Consider the following 19,410-nt stretch of genomic DNA (forward strand, 5'->3'; position numbering starts at 1 on the left):
GAGCGACGGAGCGGACGCGATCGCCGGTAATCAAAGGATATTTACTTTGTCGGTCGATCGGCACGTGAGCGGTTCAGCCAATGAGGGCGAACCGCTCACGGCCACGCCTCTGCCACGCCCCCCAGTCACCGTCTTGTCTCCTGCACCAGCGTGCAGGAATCGCTATTGCGACGGTTGATGGCACGCGGTCGCGTCTCCGTGGCCCACAGTATAAGCGCAGCCTTAGTTGCTCTAATCACGTGTGGGACCCGGGCCCACTTTGTTGCTTCGGGATCCTCATAGGTATTACCCCGATTACACTAGACCCATACTGGAGTCCTGGTTGGTCCTTCTCACGTGTCCCGATACCTTTGGCCTGTTTGGGAATTGCCACTTCCATACAGACTGGTGAGGAATATTAATGCAGATCCGAAGTTAGCGCTTATCCGCCGACATCCTGACAGACTGCATTTACTTGCGGCGGCGCTGTGCGACGTGGCAGTCGCCGTCGCAATTACTATAAGGGCAACTTAAGCTAATGTACGTCCAGTCGAGTGTCAAGAGTGGGCACCAATGGAAGCCCCCTATTCATGTATACCTGCCATAAAAATACAGTACAACATTGTCAATGAGTGTATGAGCGGTCCCTGTGCTTGGGGACACGAATAAATGAGGCCCTCTGTGACGTGACGTTTTCCTATCCCTTAGCTATTCAGAGCTCCATTATTCTTCGGGGATCCCGTCCCTATCTATAACACAATAAAGCAGGGGGGCTTGGTCTGGGTTATTACTTCATGAACTTCCCTATCTACTCTCCCCGAAGCTCCTCTCCTCTTCTCCTCCGGGAACCTGACCTTCCCGATTTTTTTCCCCTTCTCTATATACTCTCCGTGACATCATGATCCCATGGCCACACAGGGTGGCGCCTGATACACTCCAAGCCTCTAGTAAACCTTTAGGAGGGGGCTTACATGTGCATACAATGTTATAGACCTTATTGAGTTCTGTTAAATCCTATGGGGCAGGGATGGCAAACTCCAGTCCTCAAGGGCCACCAACAGGTTAGGTTTTCAGGATATCCCTGCTTCGGCACAGGTGGCTCAATTAGTGGCTCACTCATTATGACTGGAGCCACTGATTGAGCCACCTGTGCTGAAGCAGGGATATCCTTAAAACCTGATCAGTTGGGCGGTCTTTAGAACTGGAGTTGGGAACTACTGCTCTAATGAATTCCATAATTGTACAGAGCCCATCTTGAAAGGCTGTATCCAATCTTATAGGGCTCGGTACAATCTTTTGGGGTTAGAGAATCTTATGAGGTTTTGGAGAGCAGAAGATGGGACTTACAAGCCTGACTGCGATACTCTATTGGGATCCATTGAGTTCTGCGTAACCCTATAAATATCTGCAGGTTCTTCAGTTATGGGATAAAGGTGAAATGAATCAAGCCATAAGCCACAAGCCTGCAGGTGCCCAGGATACTGGAGTTCAGCGCTCTGCTCTAATAAACTCTCCGTGTCGCTAGCGACACACTGTACAGTACACAGCTGAGTTACTTTTGGTAGCCTCTCTCTTGCTTCTGTTTGATCAGCTATTGCTGTACATCAGAGTTTTCAGGCACAGTGAGTTCCTGCCCCATGGAGCTTACCATCTAATTTTGGTGCCTGAGGCATGGTGATAAAAGGATTCGCCCCGGGGTCACAAGGAGCTGACTCTGGGACAGAGGTTCACCCAACTCTCTGATCCCGGTCACGTGTTGCAATCATTAAAGCTTTCCATATTCTAGAAATGTTGATGTCAAGTTATATTTTGTGGAGACTTTAAAAATGGCTGCCCAGGGAAACTACTGCATTTCTTTAACAATGGGGCAGGCGGGCAGGAGCTGTGGAGAGGGAAGATGGCGGACTTCCGGAGCTCGCGACTTGGATAAATAAAAAGCAGTGGTACTCTGGGTGTGTGTATATATACCAGCCAGTGCTACTTCGAACCCCCTCGTATGATCACACTTCAGCGCCTTATATTAGCAGTAAATCCCCCAAGCTTGGACATTGAGATGTGGGGTGTGAGGGCGCCTGACTCTTCTGGGAGCCGGCCAGCCCACGGCGTGTGATACCATTGCTGATTTTCTGGTCTCTTCCAATCTGGCCTTAGGACACTTGGGAGTGTGGTTCGTTTGTCCAATGTGCTGAGTCACGGTGACAGATCTGGCCTCCGCCCAGGCAGGGTGAGGGTGAGGGGGAGGAGGGAGTCCCACAGCTGTCTGTTACAAAAGCTGTCTCCTCTCTGCTGTCTGGTTTATTCCCAGGGCGTCCTGTGACCACACTGCAGTTCCTCGACTCTCCGAAGGCCTGTGTGTGATCCCTGAGCATCTTCATCTGCAATGGCCGGGAAGAAAGTCATCGTGGTGTTCGGAGCCACAGGTGAGCGGGCGACAGAGGAAGGGGTCAAAGGGCAGCCGGGGAGACGAAGGGTTGATCCGCAGAGAGAGGGATGGTGTTGCTGGCACAATTTCACATGGTCCCTAATCACCGCCTTTGTGGTTAGGAGCTCGTGGGGGCATTGTTGGACTTTCTGGGGACATGCATAGGGAATGACTAACCAATTAGATGCATTGTAGGTAGCCCTGTAAAGCAAAGATGTGTATATAGACACACGTCTGTACTCAAGCTCCGTCTCCGCTGTCCCGGCTCTCACAGGGCCCCTCGTGCTCCAATTGTCCGCCGCGGTGTTTGGACGCCTCCAAGGTTTGTCCTCCGGCAGTCGGCAGCACTCACATGGGGCTCCTCCGTGGCCGGAGCGTTATGTGGAAGTCCAGACCTTGGTCAAAACATCGCGGCGGAGAATGGGAGCGCGAGGGACCCTGTGAGGGCCGGGACAGCTGGGACGGAGCTGGAGTATTACACCCAGACATGCTTCTTATTTACCTCAGTTTGTGAGCGCAATGCTTGCGGATTTTTATCTTTTTTATTAAATTGTCTGTACAATATTTCGGTAGGAGAGCGCGCTGTCTCTTTCTTTTTCCATATACATATACACACACACACACACACACACACACACACACACACATATATACACACACACACACACACACACACATATATACACACACATATATACACACACATATATACACACACATATATACATAACGCAGGGCCGACCTTAGGGCAAGGCGAGCAAAGTAGCCACCTTGGGCCCCGCACCTTCGGGGGCCCCACGCTCCCTCCTGTCGGCGCAAAGATCCAACTTCCAACCGGAGGGGGGAGCCGGAGGAAGGAGTGTGAGGCCCCCCCAACAGGAGAGAGAAGAGGTGGGGGGGGGGGGGAGTGATTGAGCCACCTGTGCTGCGGAAGTTGGAACTGATTGAGCCACCTGTGCTGAAGCAGGGACTAATTGAGACATCTGTGCTGAAGCTGGGACTGATTGAGGCACCTGTGCTGAAGCAGGGATACCTTGAAAACCTGACCTGTTAGGGGCTGGGAGGCTTGAGGAGTTGAGCCCCCCCCCCCCCCATTTTTTAGGACACACTTTCGAGAGTTCTCTCTCTTCCTCGGCACAGGCAATACTGATTAACAGAGATTCCAGGGGGTTAACAGCACGTACAAATACCACTTCAGGAGCTTTCCCAAGTCTCACACAGGTCTGCAAGCTGCCATTCCCCATTATCTGTGTACAAGGTAACCGGGGCGCTCCCTGTAGATGGTACGCACGGATAACAATACCAGTAACAGATTAAAGAGTAATTGGACCAAAATAAACAATGATAGAAAATTAGATCATAAATACTGGCCCCTTATCAGCTGCTTGACCAGGAGAAGACCCTCCCTTGATCCCCATAAGGCAGTGTGGATATGGTGTGTCTAGTCAGCGCAAGTGATCCAAGATGAATGTTGAGATATATAAAGGTGGAGATAAATACAAAAGTATATATGGGTAACGGTGTTAGTGGAGGTAAAACCCCCAAAACGTGTGTTGAAATAGCTGTAATACTGTATACACAAGTGGGAAAGCATTGTATTGTATTGCATGTCTTTATTTATATAGCGCCAGTAATGTACATAGCGCTTCACAGCAGTAATACATGAAAGTGGCAATAAATAAATATATAGTATGTACTCACTCGGCCGTGTGTGAGCCGCTTCACGTCAACAGTGTCTTTAGGGTCAGAGATGGGAACCCCCCTCTCATTCGCTCCCCCAATTGGACCGGACGCTCTGGTGGCGAGTGTCTAACGTCTGGTCCCGTGATCCCGACAAGGAAAATGGGCAGAGCCGCAAAGTCGGGTATATATACAGTTTAATAGCAGCAAAACAAGTCTAAAAACACACACTTAAAAAGGCGCTAATCAGCTCCGGATGTCGCGGCGAGTCCGCCGTTTCACGGCGTGCCCCCATTATCTCCGAGCACACCGCGCTTCCACTGCAGCTGCGATTGAGCACTCGCCACGCGTCGCTTTTGGCTTCTTGTCCGTTCTAACGAGGAATGTGTGGCTGGAGCCTATCCCTGCCTCACGTTGCAAAGCCGGCATAACCCGCCTCGCATTGCCGGGAGCCCTCGGGGCAGGAATACCTGTCTGCGGGGAGGCCTGTGACAGCAACGACGATGCCCCGCTGCAGCGGAAATAAATCAGAGGGGTGAAGGGAGGGGTGCTGACGGGTAAGTTAATTGCAATAAGCGGAGAAGAAAAGGAACCCAACTGAGAGCACTCCTACTCCCAGAACTGAACGGTTAATTAAGTCAAAGTAATCTTTAATGATAATAATAGCTAAAGTAATGGTGATTAAAATAAATAGACTACGGGCACACGACTGATGTTCCTGTGCCGCGGGAACAAATAATTATAATGTGAGTCGGGGTTACCGGCTCTGCGCTTCATTAGCCCCGGCCGCGCTGGAAAGCCGTGTACTGCGCCAGGCGTTACGCTTATAGGGATCCGTGTTAATATGGATTTGATGCAAAAGGTGAGTGCTCATTTGCCTGTCTTTACCCAGAATCCCTAGCTGCAGTGGAAGCACGAGATAATGGGGAAGGGCAGGGTTGCAGACATGCCTAAGACGTGTGAATGTGCTCACGCGTGAGATTTGTACTCGCTGTGCGCTGTGCGCAGGAGGGTTGTGTCACTTTTCTTTTACACACCATAAGTTATTTAACAAGCAGTTTAATACAGATATAAAAACCAAGATGGCAATCTCAGGCAGATGGGGTAGAGAACGACGGGCTGAAGGGGTAGCAAATACACAGACAGGGCAACGAATGAAAGGGACAGTCAGGCGTCGGCCCCCGTCACTGCGTGCGCGCGTCGGAGCGCCCAGGGGCGTGTGCACCAGTTTCAGCCGCGACCTGTGGTCTGTGGTGAAAAGGAGGGCGGGGGCGTGGCCATGACGTCACGCGGCTGGTTCGCCCTCATTGGCTGAACCGTGGCCAAGGCGTGGCCACAGCTCGGCCGCCGCCCCAAAAGACAAAAATCTCGTCTTTTTGGCAAAGGCCGTCGCGCATCGCGCAGCCGCGGCCCCCGGGGACTCAGCCTGCGATACGCGGGGAGCGTGTAGGACCATCCATCAGCAGTGTGCAGGGGGGCGAGGAGGGATTGTAACACTAGCAGGGCGGCAGGGAGAAACATTGCAGCATAATCCCACAGTGGGTAAGAAACCCCTGGTCAGTGAGTGCTGGTTTCTTTTAGTGTCAAAGCGCATTATTGTTTTGCGTCCTAGTGAAACGGGCGAAGCGAATGTCGGCCGGGTCATACATCACTGCAGGCGCTGACACATAACGCTGCGCGGAGGGCGGTTTCTGCGGCACCTTTCCCCCCTCCTGGTGTTTTCTTAGCGGGCCGAAGTGTCTTTTAGTGTACTCCTTACCCGCGCGCGTTCTCCTGGCCTCACGCGTGTTACGATTACTTCATCTGTTTAACCAATGTTGAGCCGGGGAAAGGTATATTAACCCCTTGGATACTGAATGGAGCGCTTAGGAGCAGTCTAGGAGATTTGGTCGCCGCCGGCATTTAGCCGCCACTCACCTCGCCACAGAGACATCTCTCCGCCGACTGCGTCTCCGCCAAGTTACATCCCTAATTTTACCCCTGACCCTAAAAAAACTTAATCTTAACCCAGAATGCCAACGTTACCCCCTACCATAAACCTTAACGCCTTATCCTAAACCCCTACCTTAAAAACCTTTATCGTAATCCCCTTCCTTAAAAACCTTTACCCCTTACCCTAATCCCCTTCCTTAAAATCCTTTACCCCTTACCCTAATCCCCTTCCTTAAAACCTAACTCCTTACCCTAAAACCCCTATCCGTCACCCCCTACCCTAACCGCTAAACGAACCCTTAAATGAATTTACCTTATTGGCAAATCGGCCAGCGGCTGAATGTCCAGCAGCGGAGCGGCTGCGGCGAAGGGTTCCTCGGCGGCCAAAACGCCGGCAGAGATTTGCTCGCAGTGACACGTGAGATGAAATGTCCAATCCCACACAGCGGTGGAGACTTTGCTTCGGGGGGAGGGGATTACGGTGAATGTATCGTGCGGCTGCATGCTCCGGGACTTGATGCGCTGGTACTGAACGGGTCACACTAGCCACCTGACAGCTTCTGTAATACCAGAAACAAGGAGAACCCCTCCAGGGCCTAGTGACAGGTGCCAAATATACTGTCCCTTCTGTTTCCATAGATTGCAAGCTCCTGAATGTGATACTTTGTTCCCCTTAATCTCCCCTCTGACAGTAGTGACGTTGTAGTGCCGTGGCTGATATATATTTAATATTCTGCATACTCTCTCGATCATTTCCTTTGCTTCCTTTCCTAGCCTTTTTTTTTTAATGCATCCCTTATACTATGTATTTTTCATTCCGTTGTCTTCTATCCTCTCTCTCGTTCCTCTTCCATCACTTTCTCTGTCTCTCACACTCATTCTCCAGCTCTTGTATTTTCTCTCTCTCATTCTCTCTCACTTTCACACTCTCACTCACTGTCACACTCATTCTCCAGCTCTTGTATTTTCTCTCTCTCATTCTCTCTCACTTTCACACTCTCACTCACTGTCACACTCATTCTCCAGCTCTTGTATTTTCTCTCTCTCACTTTCACACTCTCACTCACTGTCACACTCATTCTCCAGCTCTTGTATTTTCTCTCTCTCATTCTCTCTCACTTTCACACTCTCACTCACTGTCACACTCATTCTCCAGCTCTTGTATTTTCTCTCTCTCATTCTCTCTCACTTTCACACTCTCACTCACTGTCACACTCATTCTCCAGCTCTTGTATTTTCTCTCTCTCATTCTCTCCCTCTCTCTTTCACACTCTCACTCTCTGTCACACTCATCCTCTCTCTTGTATTTTCTTTCTCTCATTCTCTTTCACACTCTCACTCTCTGTCATACTCATCCTCTCTCTTGTATTTTCTTTCTCTCATTCTCTTTCACACTCTCACTCTCTGTCACACTCATTCTCTCTTGTATTTTCATTCGCTCAAGCTCTCATTCGCCCTCTCACAATCTCATGCTCTCTCTCTCACTCTCACTCTTTCTCTCACACTCCATTCCCTCACACTCTCATTCTCTCTCTTGTATTTTCTTTCTCTCATTCTTTCACCCTCTCTCTCTTGCACGTTTCTCTCTAATTCTCTCTCCTGTATTTTCTTTCTCTGTCCTATTCTCTCTCATTCGATCACTCTCCCATTGTCTCTCTCCCATTATCTCTCTCTCTCCTCACCCCCTCTCATCTCTCTCTCATCCGATCTCTCTCTCTCTCTCACAGGAGCACAAGGGGGCTCAGTAGCAGCCGCTCTCCTGGAGGACTCCACCTTTGCTGTCAGAGCCGTGACTCGGGATCCCAAGAAGGCAGCAGCGCTCAAGCTTCAACAAGCCGGAGCCGAGGTCGTGCCTGCAGATCTGGATAATGAGAAAAGCCTGGAGTCAGTGCTGAGCGGAGCTTATGGGGCATTTGTGGTCACCAACTTCTGGGAATATTTCAACAAAGACAAGGAGATCAAACAGGTAACGACTGGGCTCAGGTCAGGGGCTTCAAAGAGATGTATAATCCCACCGGTAACACCAACTATGACGGGTCCACAGAGGAGGTCCTCAGTGTGAGAAAATATCTGCAATCCCACCGCATCCACACACACAGATAATACACTAATTCAGAGGAGGTTGCTGATATTATATACGATATCATCTGATATTCCCACTGTTGCCATAAACCAAGAATAGAACAAGTTATACAAAAGATCATTACTGAGATGCTCTATTTCAGTCTTTAAATCCCACTCCAAACACCACAAAAGATACCATGACAGACTGTCTCCGTCCGTCTTTCTACTGTATCTTCTACAAGCTTTTCGCTCCCGCTCATGTTTTAGATTGATAGAAAGCTCTTCCTAAGGATTTTCCAGGAAAATGGTCTAATTCCCCAAATTTTCACCCCGAAATGCATGATGCTCTCCCATCTCACATTTGTTTGTCCCATTTCCACCTCCAGAAGTCTTCTAATTTACTTTAAAGACGAGAAATTATTACAGGTACTTAATCACTATTAAATTCTACTAATTAAAAAACGTTCGTCCAAAATTCATGTCACTGGTTTACTTGCAGCCTCACATGTTCATGGGTAGTGCTACAATATGTATATGTATGTGTATATAGTATATTAATATATATACACTGTATATATATTGCTGGCTGCGTTAAACAGCTTGTACAGCTCACCCTGGGACAAAGAAGAACTGAGTTGTGGGACCTTGTCAGATATAAGTATTACGTTCTTTTGGACTCATCAGTTTGAGCTCGGTCACTGCATTGTGGAACTGGTATGAGAAAGCAGACAAGTAATAGTCAGGGAGTCCCATGGACTCAGTTGCCAACGGGCTGTGTAGATACCTCCTGATAAAGACTTTCCTGTGTCGTAGGGCAAACTCATTGCGGATCTGGCCAAGCGTCTTGGTCTGAAGCACGTGGTGTACAGCGGTTTGGAGAACGTGAAGAAGCTGACGGACGGTAAGCTGGAGGTGCTTCACTTTGACGGCAAAGGAGAGGTGGAGGAATACTTCCGAACCATTGGTGTCCCCATGACCAGCGTCCGGCTCCCCAGCTACTACGAGAACCTTCTGACATTCTTCAAGCCCCAGAAGGTGAAGGATGGCGAGACGTACACTCTGGGTAGGTGGCTTGGGGGGGAGGACTGATGCGATTTCTGTGCCTGTGTAAGGCATTCAAGAAGAAATAACCAAAGGCCAGTATGGATGGAGGATGTTAAATGGCCATCATTATCACTAATAGTGAGAGGAACCAGGTCCAAATGTAACATTGCTATTAAAGGGGTGCATGCTAGGACCAAAGTGCACTAATTACAGTGACATATTTAAGGGGTCAATCCCACTAAAATGTCCGAAGAAATGTGTCTTGATAGTAACAAAAAAATGCCCTGCAGTCTAAAGAACCTGGGTTCTCTCAGAAACCCAATTCAGAACATTATTTGGTGTAGGCTTTTTTGGGGGCTGGGTGTTCCAGAGGATATGTGGGAACAAGAAGAACATAACGTATAGTGTGAAATGGTCAGGTAAAGGTTAAAGCACAGTTTGCTGGTACTCGTATAGAGTTTACACTCACACTCTGCCTGTCTTGAGTCTTATGCATCGCACAGCCTCTGTGTTCTTCAATGTAGGATGGATGTGAATAAAGATGGATACGCACATTGAGAGTCCTTAATAAAAGTGTGTGATTATAGATGGTATTCCCCTTGGGTAGCTCTTCTGCAGGAGTTTCTCCCTGATTGGAGTGCCCTCACTTGGAGCAATGAAGAAGGCTGGGTGAATCAGGTGTCGATTTAATTATAGAAACAACAAAAGTGGAATGATTAAAAAAGAAATAAGAGTTGGTTACACAAACTGGGAATCTCTTGTGTGCGATTCCTTAGTGTTGGTAACAATCCCACTAGAAGTCTATGGAGAGGGAAGGGGGAAATACGACCCTCCTTGAGCTCTGAGCTCTCCAGCACTCAGCGGTCTCTCTGCTGCTATGTATATGTGATTAATCCTACACGTGACTAACCACATGTTACTTCTAATCTAGAACCCCTGAACAAGTGATCCGTGGTTAGTCACGAAACGCGTTGGGTGTTAAGGTGTCACATCTGGGCGATTTGACTTATTTTTACCCAAATCTGACACTGAAGTATTTTTAAATCATATTTTAAAGTTGGTTTGTATACATAGGGAGCTGAGACTTGGGAGGTTTGTTTGTCTCTGGCTGCTCCCTTCTGTGTGATATCACTGCGAGTTCAACAAGAGTTTCACAGGCAAAGCCCTCTCTCCCCCTTTAGTTATCTCTATTGGTCTTCTAATAAGGGCAAGGTGGGGTAGTAAAGACTTTTGAAATGTTAGCTGGGCTTCCCAATGAATTGAAATGGAACAGTCTAAAGAGCTGGACTGATAGCTGATTGAAGGGATGGGCTTAGTGTATCCATGACAACAACCAGGGCCAATCAGAGAGCTCCTTTTCCTAATGTTCAGTGGGTTTCGATTCTAGGGGAGGAATGGAGCACTCATTGATCGATTTATGTCTCTTCCTAGCCATTCCCATGGGTGACGTCCTCTTGGATGGGATGTCGGTGGCAGATCTAGGTCACATAGTTGTCAGCATCCTGAAGTCCCCGTCACAATACACAGGAAAGAACATCGGGCTCAGCACGGAGAAGTTAACAGTGGAGCAATATGCAGCGATCATGTCTAAATGTAGCGGGAAAACCATCAAAGATGCAAAGGTGAGCACGAGGGATCCTGAAACATCACTGGTGAAGGAGTAGCCAAAGTGGTAATGTCACCGCCTTTTGAAGTGGGTGAATGCTCTTCAAATCCCTATCCGCTCTCCTTGTAACCAAGTCACTATGTCCCTGTGCCTCAGGAAAATTAGATTGTAAACTCCTGTGCCTCAGGCACCAAAAACATAGATTGTAAGCTCCACGGGGCAAGGACCCTGTGCCTGCAAAATGTCTCTTTAAAGTGCTAAGCGTAAAACTAGCAGCGCTATACAAGGACATGCAATTATTATTATATTATTATTATTCAGCACAAGGCACAGAATTCTAGCACAGCATAAAGCACACTGTCAGCGGTATATAAAAAAATTATTATTATAGGAGAGCTTTGTTTCAGAAAATCTCCCTTCCAACATCTGTATCATATTCAGGGATTTGACAGCAAACGATGCTATATATCACATGGGCTGGTCTGAGATTGGAACTCACACACACACATTATTTATTATTATTATTATTTATTCCTAGTACTGCCACCGTAACTCCATGTATTCACAAGATTCTCCAAGTCTCCATAGACATGCTACCATTTTTAAACCAGGGTGCAAAACATTTATTTAGTCTCCAGATATAAAGAACCTTCTATAAGGCCGCTGGGCCATTCTTTGTTGGCAAACTATTTAGCAAAGATAACAGTTGCTGTGTTGATTGGCTCCTGTTCGTGCTCACGATCTGCAAACGTGAGAGCAATAGCTCCCGAACCAGAGATCCCCCGGTTTAAATTACATAGTTATATAGACAAGGTTGAAAGAAGACGTACGTCCATCAAGTTCAACCTATGCTAAATTTAGATGACAGATACTTTATCCTATATCCGTACTTACAGTATATTGATCCAGAGGAAGGGAAACAAAAACCCCAGTGGAATATCATCTAATGCAGGTGGGCGCAAACTTTTTTCCCTGCGCCCTTCTGCCGGCAGTCCCCTCACCTCCGTGCCCCCTCTCACCCCCGCTCCAGGCGTCATGACGCCATAGCAACGTGACGCCGCGTTGCCATGGCGTCGCGTGTGAGAAGCCGCCTGAGCCAAGGTAAGTTAGGTTCACAGAGGCCCTGCAGCTCCCCCGGCACTTAATTTAAGTGCCTTCGGGAAGCGCACGGGCCTCTGTAAACCCCGCGCTCCCTGCAGTCAGTCTCGCACCCTCCATGGGGGTCGCGCCCCTCAGTTTGCGCACCGCTGATCTAATGATATCTCATAAGGGGAAAAATAAATTCCTTCCCGACTTCAAGAATTGGCAATCAGATTACTCCCTGATCAACATCCTTCCCATGTTTACTTATTTGGTATATCCCTGTATACCTTTCCTTTCTAAAAAGATGTCCAACCTTTTTTTTGAAGGTATCTATTGTATCTGCCATCACAGTCTCCATGGGTAATGAATTCCACACTGCAACTGCTTAACTTACTGTAAAGATCCCTTTCCCTTGTGGCTGGTGAAAGTTCTGTATATTAAGGATATTCTGATCCAAGCTGTTACCATGCCGTCTCATCCACAGATGTCTCCAGATGTGTACCAGAAACTGGGCTTCCCAGGAGCAGGGGAGCTGGCCGACATGTTCCGATTCTACGGAATGAAGCCGGACCGGGACGTCGAGCTCACCCTCAAACTCAACCCCAAAGCCAAGAAGTTCCAACAGTGGATGGAACAGAACAAAGATGCATTTAAGGACTTGTAACTCTTTTTAAGAGGAACTTCTCGGCACGGTTTTCTCTCCGTGCGTATTTTCTTGAAGATTTGTCATCATTCCAAGTTTCTAAATAAAACCTCGCACTCATTTTCCTTTTTGATGTGAAGTAACGTTCTCTGAACCTGCTGAAAATATTGCTTAATGTTCTCCGAAATGCTGTTAAACTTGAGCAAACTCATAACATATACTGTATCATATTTTTAAACTTTGTTATAAGTCATAGGAGTGTGACGGGGGGGGGGGGGGGGGGTGTAACCTTTCATCAAACATAACTGTGCTGCATCAAAACCCAGAACTGCTCATTTCTACTGTTCTTTTCGTACCAATAAACAATTTACAAGGAATATAGTGTTTATTTGTTTCATGTCACATTGTCAAAGTAACCATAAAGGTTTGGTACAGCAGGTTCAGAATCAGACAGACGTTATTTATTTTTGGACAGTCACATTACAAAAAAAAGAGGTGTTTTAGTTTCTTCTAGTTCCTCCGAGGCAGCACCATTGACAATTTTTTGCCTATATCTTGACCACTTTTGTAACTGACCAGAATGTGGAAAACTCATCTTTTACACCCAGAACGAGCCACAATCTTGTCTTACAACTGAGTAGAGGCAGTTATCCTTTATGCGACGGACACAGAAGCAAAATGTGGTACAGAAGTTTCTATAATAAAAAAGGGCACGGAATTATTGCGCTTATTTTCTTAATTGGAAACGTTAGCATTTTTTATATATTTTTTTTTTTTTAAACCGTGTCCTAACTTTTTAAAATGTATTGAAATGTACTCAAATTGAGTTTGGTTATTGTGGATTTTACAGGGTGTATAAAAAGTGATAACCTTAATTTAATGTAAAACATTAAAATTCAATTGAATCATGCTAACCCCGCTGGGCTGATGTATCCCCACTTTCCTGAACAGTTTATTTAGTATGTTAGAGTTTAGTCCGCTTTACCTTAAATTTTTCACCAGCCAATTGTCCAGCCTGTAAACTAGCAATTCGGTCTGTTTTATGGAAGGTCATGTGATCCAGTATAAGTTTGAACTTCGTTGGGAAAGCATAGCAGAGATAGGCATCCCACATAAGATCCACTGTAAAATATGAACACCAAGTGTGGCTGGAGTGATACAGGAGGTGGACTTCAGTCTGCCTGGATCCTGCATTAACTTTATCTATATGAGGACATCTCTGGGCAGCATTCGGTGGGCTATCGTCTCAATCACACCTGCTTTCCCGACTATTCCATCTTCCAATACGCTCAACCCTATTTTCCTTCTGTTTGGGGCAACATATTTGCGCAATAATATTCTTTCTTTAAGCACAGACACAACACATACCTTCCCTATACCCTTATTTTCACAAAAACTCCACTGCTTCTTGTCCTTACTTCTGCCACCTACATCCTCTCCTCTTAAGAGCATATTCTCCTACAAGTCTTCCTCTCACCTCCTGTCCCTATTCCTCCTTTTGGCAGTTGGAGACATTGCTCCAAAGCCTGGCCCCTGCACACATCCCCCACTTGCTCTTGACTGCCAACCCTCTCATCTGTATGTAGCCTAGCCTCCGGCCGCAACCTTTTTCCTCTGGTCCCTAACAGTATAAGTCCTTCTATGGTCAGGCACTGGAAGGGTTGATTCCTCTGTGGGCCTGGTTGATATTGCAGCCTTGGATGCAGTAAGTGCATCCAAGGGCGGGCCTGGCAACAGCCAGTGTCACCCTGGGGGCTGGGTGACATGTGCAGGTGTGACACCTGTCAGTATCAGACCTGCCCTGTTATGGGACAGGATTACAAGCCCAACCCCAGGGTATATAAACTCTCTGAAAAATGGGTGTGTCTCTTTCCTCCCCCTGTGGAGTGAGCAACAACTGCCCTGCTCCCATAAGGTGATGCAAGAGGAAACTTGGATGGGCCTCAAGCCTTGAAGTGACCTAAGGGGAAGCAAGAAAAGGGATGTACCTGCTGTAAGATCTTATCCAATGCAATAAATACCATGGAACCATATGTAAGTGTGATTCACTGTCTTGGGCTAAAGAAAGGTGTCAGTCTGGACCACCCTACTATCCCAGAGTATCCACACTGACTGGAGGCGCTGCAACCATGAACAAAGGTACCCTTTAAACCTGTCCTGATAATCCCCACACACCATCGCGGAAGTGCTCAGCCGTCCTGTTACCTCACAGGTATGCACCATCTTACATCACAGACACTAGTAGCAGACCAGATCTCACATGACCACCACCTTCTCCTACACATTCTTCCCTCTTGGAGTCCGTGGCGCTGCTCTCTCCTGGTTTTCCTCCCACCTCGCTCATGGTTCCTTCAATGTCTCTTATGCCAACTCCTCAACCTCTATGGAACTTGCTGTAGGTGTACCTCAAGGCCCCTTACTCGCTCTACATACAATTTCGCTAGGTGACCTCATTGAATGCTTTGGATTCACCCAACATCTCTATGCTGAGGACACAGAACTATATTTATCTACTGTATACTTGACCTTACACCTGCTGGTTAGCCAAAAATTACAGAATGCCTGTCGGAAATCTCTGCCCGGATGGCCCTTCATCGCCTCAAGCTTGCCGGGACAGAGCTTCTCATATTGCCTCCCAAACCCGGTCTCATTGTTCCCTTCTCCATTACAGTCAATAACACCACCATACACTCAAAATCCCAAGTACGCTGCTTAGGGGGTTACATTCGTCTACCCACACAAACGGTTACTAAATCCTGCTTCTTCCTTTGCTACATTGCTCAGACACGCCCCTTCCAATGTTCCACTGCCATACTACTGCATGCCCTCGTTCTCTCCCACATTGATTTCTGTAACATTCTTTTATCTGGCCTCCCAGCCTCACACCTCTCTCTACAGCCCTTTCAAAATGCTGCTGCCAGAATCATGTCCTGCTCTTCTAGACTCGTATCTGCTTCTGACCAGAACTTTGCGCTGGCTTCCTATTTATTTTCATACAAAACTAGAACATTCTCCCCCTTTGTTTCAAATCTCTGCACCTCCATATATCTCAACTCATATCTATCCCCCACACCCCTACTCATCTCTTATGCTCAAGCCAAGGTTGGCTCATTTTTGCACCTTTTGCCTCTACAGCACACTCCCGTCAAAGCATTTTCACTCATCTCTCTCCCTACCTGGGAAACGTTCTTCCACCCAATATTCATCAAGCACATTCACTTTCCACATTCAAAGCCCAGATGAAAATCCCCCTCTTAAAAAGAAGCTAAATTAAATGCTCTATGCATCTAATAACTCCAGATGAACTTGACCTCCCGTCTGCACTTCTACTCATGGGTTTGCACGCCTCCCACCATAACACTTCGATTGTACGCTCTCTGGGGGCAGTGTCACTTGTGCCTTGTGTTATCATTTACCTGTTGCACTTATTCCCATTGTAACGTATTTATCTTATACTCTGTTGTAAAGCACTGGGTACATGTTTGGTGCTATATAAAATCATACATACATAATTATGTAACACGTATTAAATTAGAAATGTATGCCATTGTGTAAAAGGCCAAAATGAAGAATAATTACATTTACTTACACACAGACATGCCTTTATTCCTCTGGCTAGACCAATGATTTTCAACAGGGGTTTCTAGGAGCGCTTGGGTTCCCCAGACATCCCTGAAGGGTTCCCCCTGCCATTTAAGTAATTTGAAAATGGTAAATTCTTCTGTATTTGGTACAATGCATCTGATCTCAGACACGCTATTAGAGAGGGCTGGGGTTTCTTACAATGCACCTGTTCTCAGACGCGCTATTAGAGAGCGTTGGGGTTCCTTACAATGCATCTGTTCTCAGACGCGCTATTAGAGAGGGTTGGGGTTTCTTACAATGCACCTGTTCTCAGACGCGCTATTAGAGAGGGTTGGGGTTCACAGAATTTCACTATATAATAAGAGTCCCTTAATTTAAAAAAAAAAAAAGTTTTAAAAAAACAAAACAAAAAAACCACTAGGCTAGCCACAAATTTTGTAAAAATTAGTCAAAATAAAATTCTAAGGACATTTTTATTTTCTTGGGGGACAGCCCTTCTTGACACTCTGTAATTGAGGACATTGCAGCATTCAGCACTCTTGCGGTTGCTAATCTCTGATTTCTGCTTCTTGTGGAACAGCATAAACCTCTCTTCAGTCACCAAGTTTTTTTTAGGAGCAGCAGCAGCAGCAGCAGCAAAAAGCTGACAGTATGTGCTGTATCAAGAAGCAGACGTCTGTAATGAATCTCAATCCCTCCAACCACTAGTTTTTATACCTTGGCAAGGGTCTTCCACCCACTCCATAACTAACACACACACACACACACACACACACACACACACACACACGAACATATCAATATCAGTTGTGGTTTAATGAAAGTTACTAATAAAACTTTTTCACAGTACAAGGGAACCCCCCCTTACCCCTTCGCCACAAGTCCCCTCCCTGCGGCGAGGGATACACCCTCCTTCCTCCCCCACCCCCTCCCCAAAAAAAAAAAAAAACGTGTTACGGGTTGCGTAGAGTAGAAAAACCATTCCCAGGCTGTCGTGTTGTTGCAGGTGATCGGATTCCTTCCTTCGCTCCTGGGAGGACCAGCAGAGCGTTTCCTTCCACCAGGAAAGGGTCGTAGCAGCAAAAGTAACATGCGGTCATATAAAAAACAGCACTGAACAGGACTATCCTTCCAACAGCCTATGATTAAACCATCTACACTGGAGACTAACTCCCCCGTCAGTTGGCGGGTAGCAAACAGAACTCAACATGGCAGACTTGCCGAGGTGAACTGCGTTGGGGGCCACTTTAACTTTTCCAAAGCTTTGAAGGAGCTGGGACATTACAGAGATAACCGTCACCCTTTGAGGGCCTTGGCACCCGAGTGCCACAGATCTTCTGGACCTCAACCTTGGTGGTGTGAAAGCCCCCAGGATGTGAACGGAAGTTTGACTCCACTTCTGTTCAGATCCTAGTTCTCCGCTCCATCACCCCCGTAAAAAAAACACTAGCCCTTGCACCCCGTACAACACCACAGGGCCCCTAGGGTGCCGGTCGTTCTGCCCTTCAGGGTATGCCACGAGGCACTCAAAGGGTTAAGAATGTGAAGAGGGGGAGGGGAGGGGGGGCTACAGCCCCCATTCAAACCATAATTGGCACCAAGCAATAAAGGTGAAATCCCTCCCAAGACCAATATTGACTAGCGGCCGCGCCATAATTAAATGGGTTAAATAAAATAATCCACAGACAAGTATTAGGGATCAATGCATAAGAACAAAAAAACGGAACGAGTGCAGTGTCCAAAAAAAATCAAATGTCACCCAAAGTCACTAGCGGCGTATGTTAGCATGTCCATCACCGTGTTCTTACAACTGGCGTCCGTTTCCTTACGCCGTGTAAGGTAGGTTCGTGCATAAGAACGCCGTGCGAGAGAATGGGATGCGTCATATACAAAACCACCCAAAGGCTTATTTTGCAGAAAAAAAAAAGAAAAAAAACTCTGGCTAATGCCATATACCACGTGTCTCTAGTAACCCTAGAGTTACACCGGAGTGGTGTTCTGCTCCATCTTTCTGAAGCGATTTGGAACAATCTTCCAGTGTTTTCATTAGAAAACACCAATCGGTACTTCTATTGTGTACTATATACACCAGTTTTGTGCATTTTTTTTTATAGCTGCGAGCCCTACATTTAAATGTCCACTACATGAGCGCCCCCAAAAACATTATAGGGGTCCCTGCTTCTGAGTGAGACCCCAGCAGCATTAATCTCGCCAAAACTACACAAACTAACTTGCACTACGGCAGCAGCCTGTGTCTCTCCCTCGCCGGCAGCCTGGATGACGCCGGAATACGGGAATATCAAGGCGGCTGGAGGGAGAGAGACCGCACAGAGAGACGCGGGCTGCCGGGGGGAGAGAGACCGCACAGAGCCGCGGGCTGCCGGAAGGAGACCGCACAGAGAACCGCGGGGAGAGAGACCGCACAGAGAACCGCGGGGAGAGAGACCGCACAGAGAACCGCGGGGGGAGAGACCGCACAGAGAACCGCGGGGGGAGAGACCGCACAGAGAACCGCGGGGGGGGGGGGGAGACCGCACAGAGAACCGCGGGGGGAGAGACCGCACAGAGAACCGCGGGGGGAGAGACCGCACAGAGAACCGCGGGGAGAGAGACTGCACACAGAGCCGCGGGGAGAGAGACCGCACACAGAGCCGCGGGCTGCCAAGGGGGGGAAGAGAGACCGCACACAGAGCCGCGGGGAGAGAGACCGCACAGAGACGCGGGCTGCCGGGGGGGGGGAGAGAGACCGCACAGAGAGCCGCGGGGAGAGAGACCACACAGAGAGAGACCGCACAGAGAGCCGCGGGCTGCCTGGGGAGACCGCACAGAGAGCCGCGGGGAGACCGCACAGAACTGCAGGCTGCCGGGGGCGGGGGGAGAAGAGAGACCGCACAGAGAGCCGCAGGCTGCCGGGGGGAGAGAGACCGCACAGAGAGCCGCGGGCTGCCGGGGGGAGAGAGACCGCACAGAGAGCCGCGGGCTGCCGGGGGGAGAGACCGCACAGAGAGCCGCGGGCTGCCGTGGGGGGAGAGACCGCACAGAGAGCCGCGGGCTGCCGTGGGGGGAGAGACCGCACAGAGAGCCGCGGGCTGCCGGGGGGGAGAGACCGCACAGACAGCCGCAGGCTGCCGGGGGGAGAGGCCGCACAGACAGCCGCAGGCTGCTGGAAGGAGAGACCGCACAGAGAGCCGCGGGCTGCCGGGGGAAGAGACCGCACAGAGAGCCGCGGGGAGAGACCGCACAGAGAGCCGCGGGCTGCCGGGGGGAGAGACCGCACAGAGAGCTGCGGGGAGAGACCGCACAGAGAGCCGCGGGCTGCCGGGGGGAGAGACCGCACAGAGAGCCGCGGGGAGAGAGACCGCACAGAGAGCC

General features: G+C 48.4%; 1 protein-coding gene across 1 annotated transcript; it reads left to right on the forward strand.

The window, feature by feature from the left end:
- The first annotated feature begins 2,238 nt into the window (after positions 1-2,238).
- On the forward strand, positions 2,239-12,830 carry NMRAL1 (NmrA like redox sensor 1). The gene is made up of 5 exons (XM_075566319.1): positions 2,239-2,399; positions 7,741-7,979; positions 8,891-9,140; positions 10,553-10,743; positions 12,295-12,830. The coding sequence occupies exons 1-5, from the start codon at positions 2,360-2,362 to the stop codon at positions 12,472-12,474; spliced, it is 900 nt and encodes a 299-aa protein (XP_075422434.1). The 5' UTR covers positions 2,239-2,359; the 3' UTR covers positions 12,475-12,830.
- Positions 12,831-19,410: the final 6,580 nt, after the last annotated feature.

The sequence above is a fragment of the Ascaphus truei genome, chromosome 11 (genome assembly GCF_040206685.1).
Source record: "Ascaphus truei isolate aAscTru1 chromosome 11, aAscTru1.hap1, whole genome shotgun sequence".
Classification (NCBI taxonomy): domain Eukaryota; kingdom Metazoa; phylum Chordata; class Amphibia; order Anura; family Ascaphidae; genus Ascaphus; species Ascaphus truei.

Bases quoted from the DNA above. Each gene is read 5' to 3' on its own strand.
- NMRAL1 (XM_075566319.1), top strand. From the start codon at position 2,360: ATGGCCGGGAAGAAAGTCATCGTGGTGTTCGGAGCCACAG. The intron at 7,980-8,890 runs GTAACGACTGGG...CCTGTGTCGTAG, and splicing joins AAGACAAGGAGATCAAACAG to GGCAAACTCATTGCGGATCT. The intron at 9,141-10,552 runs GTAGGTGGCTTG...GTCTCTTCCTAG, and splicing joins TGGCGAGACGTACACTCTGG to CCATTCCCATGGGTGACGTC.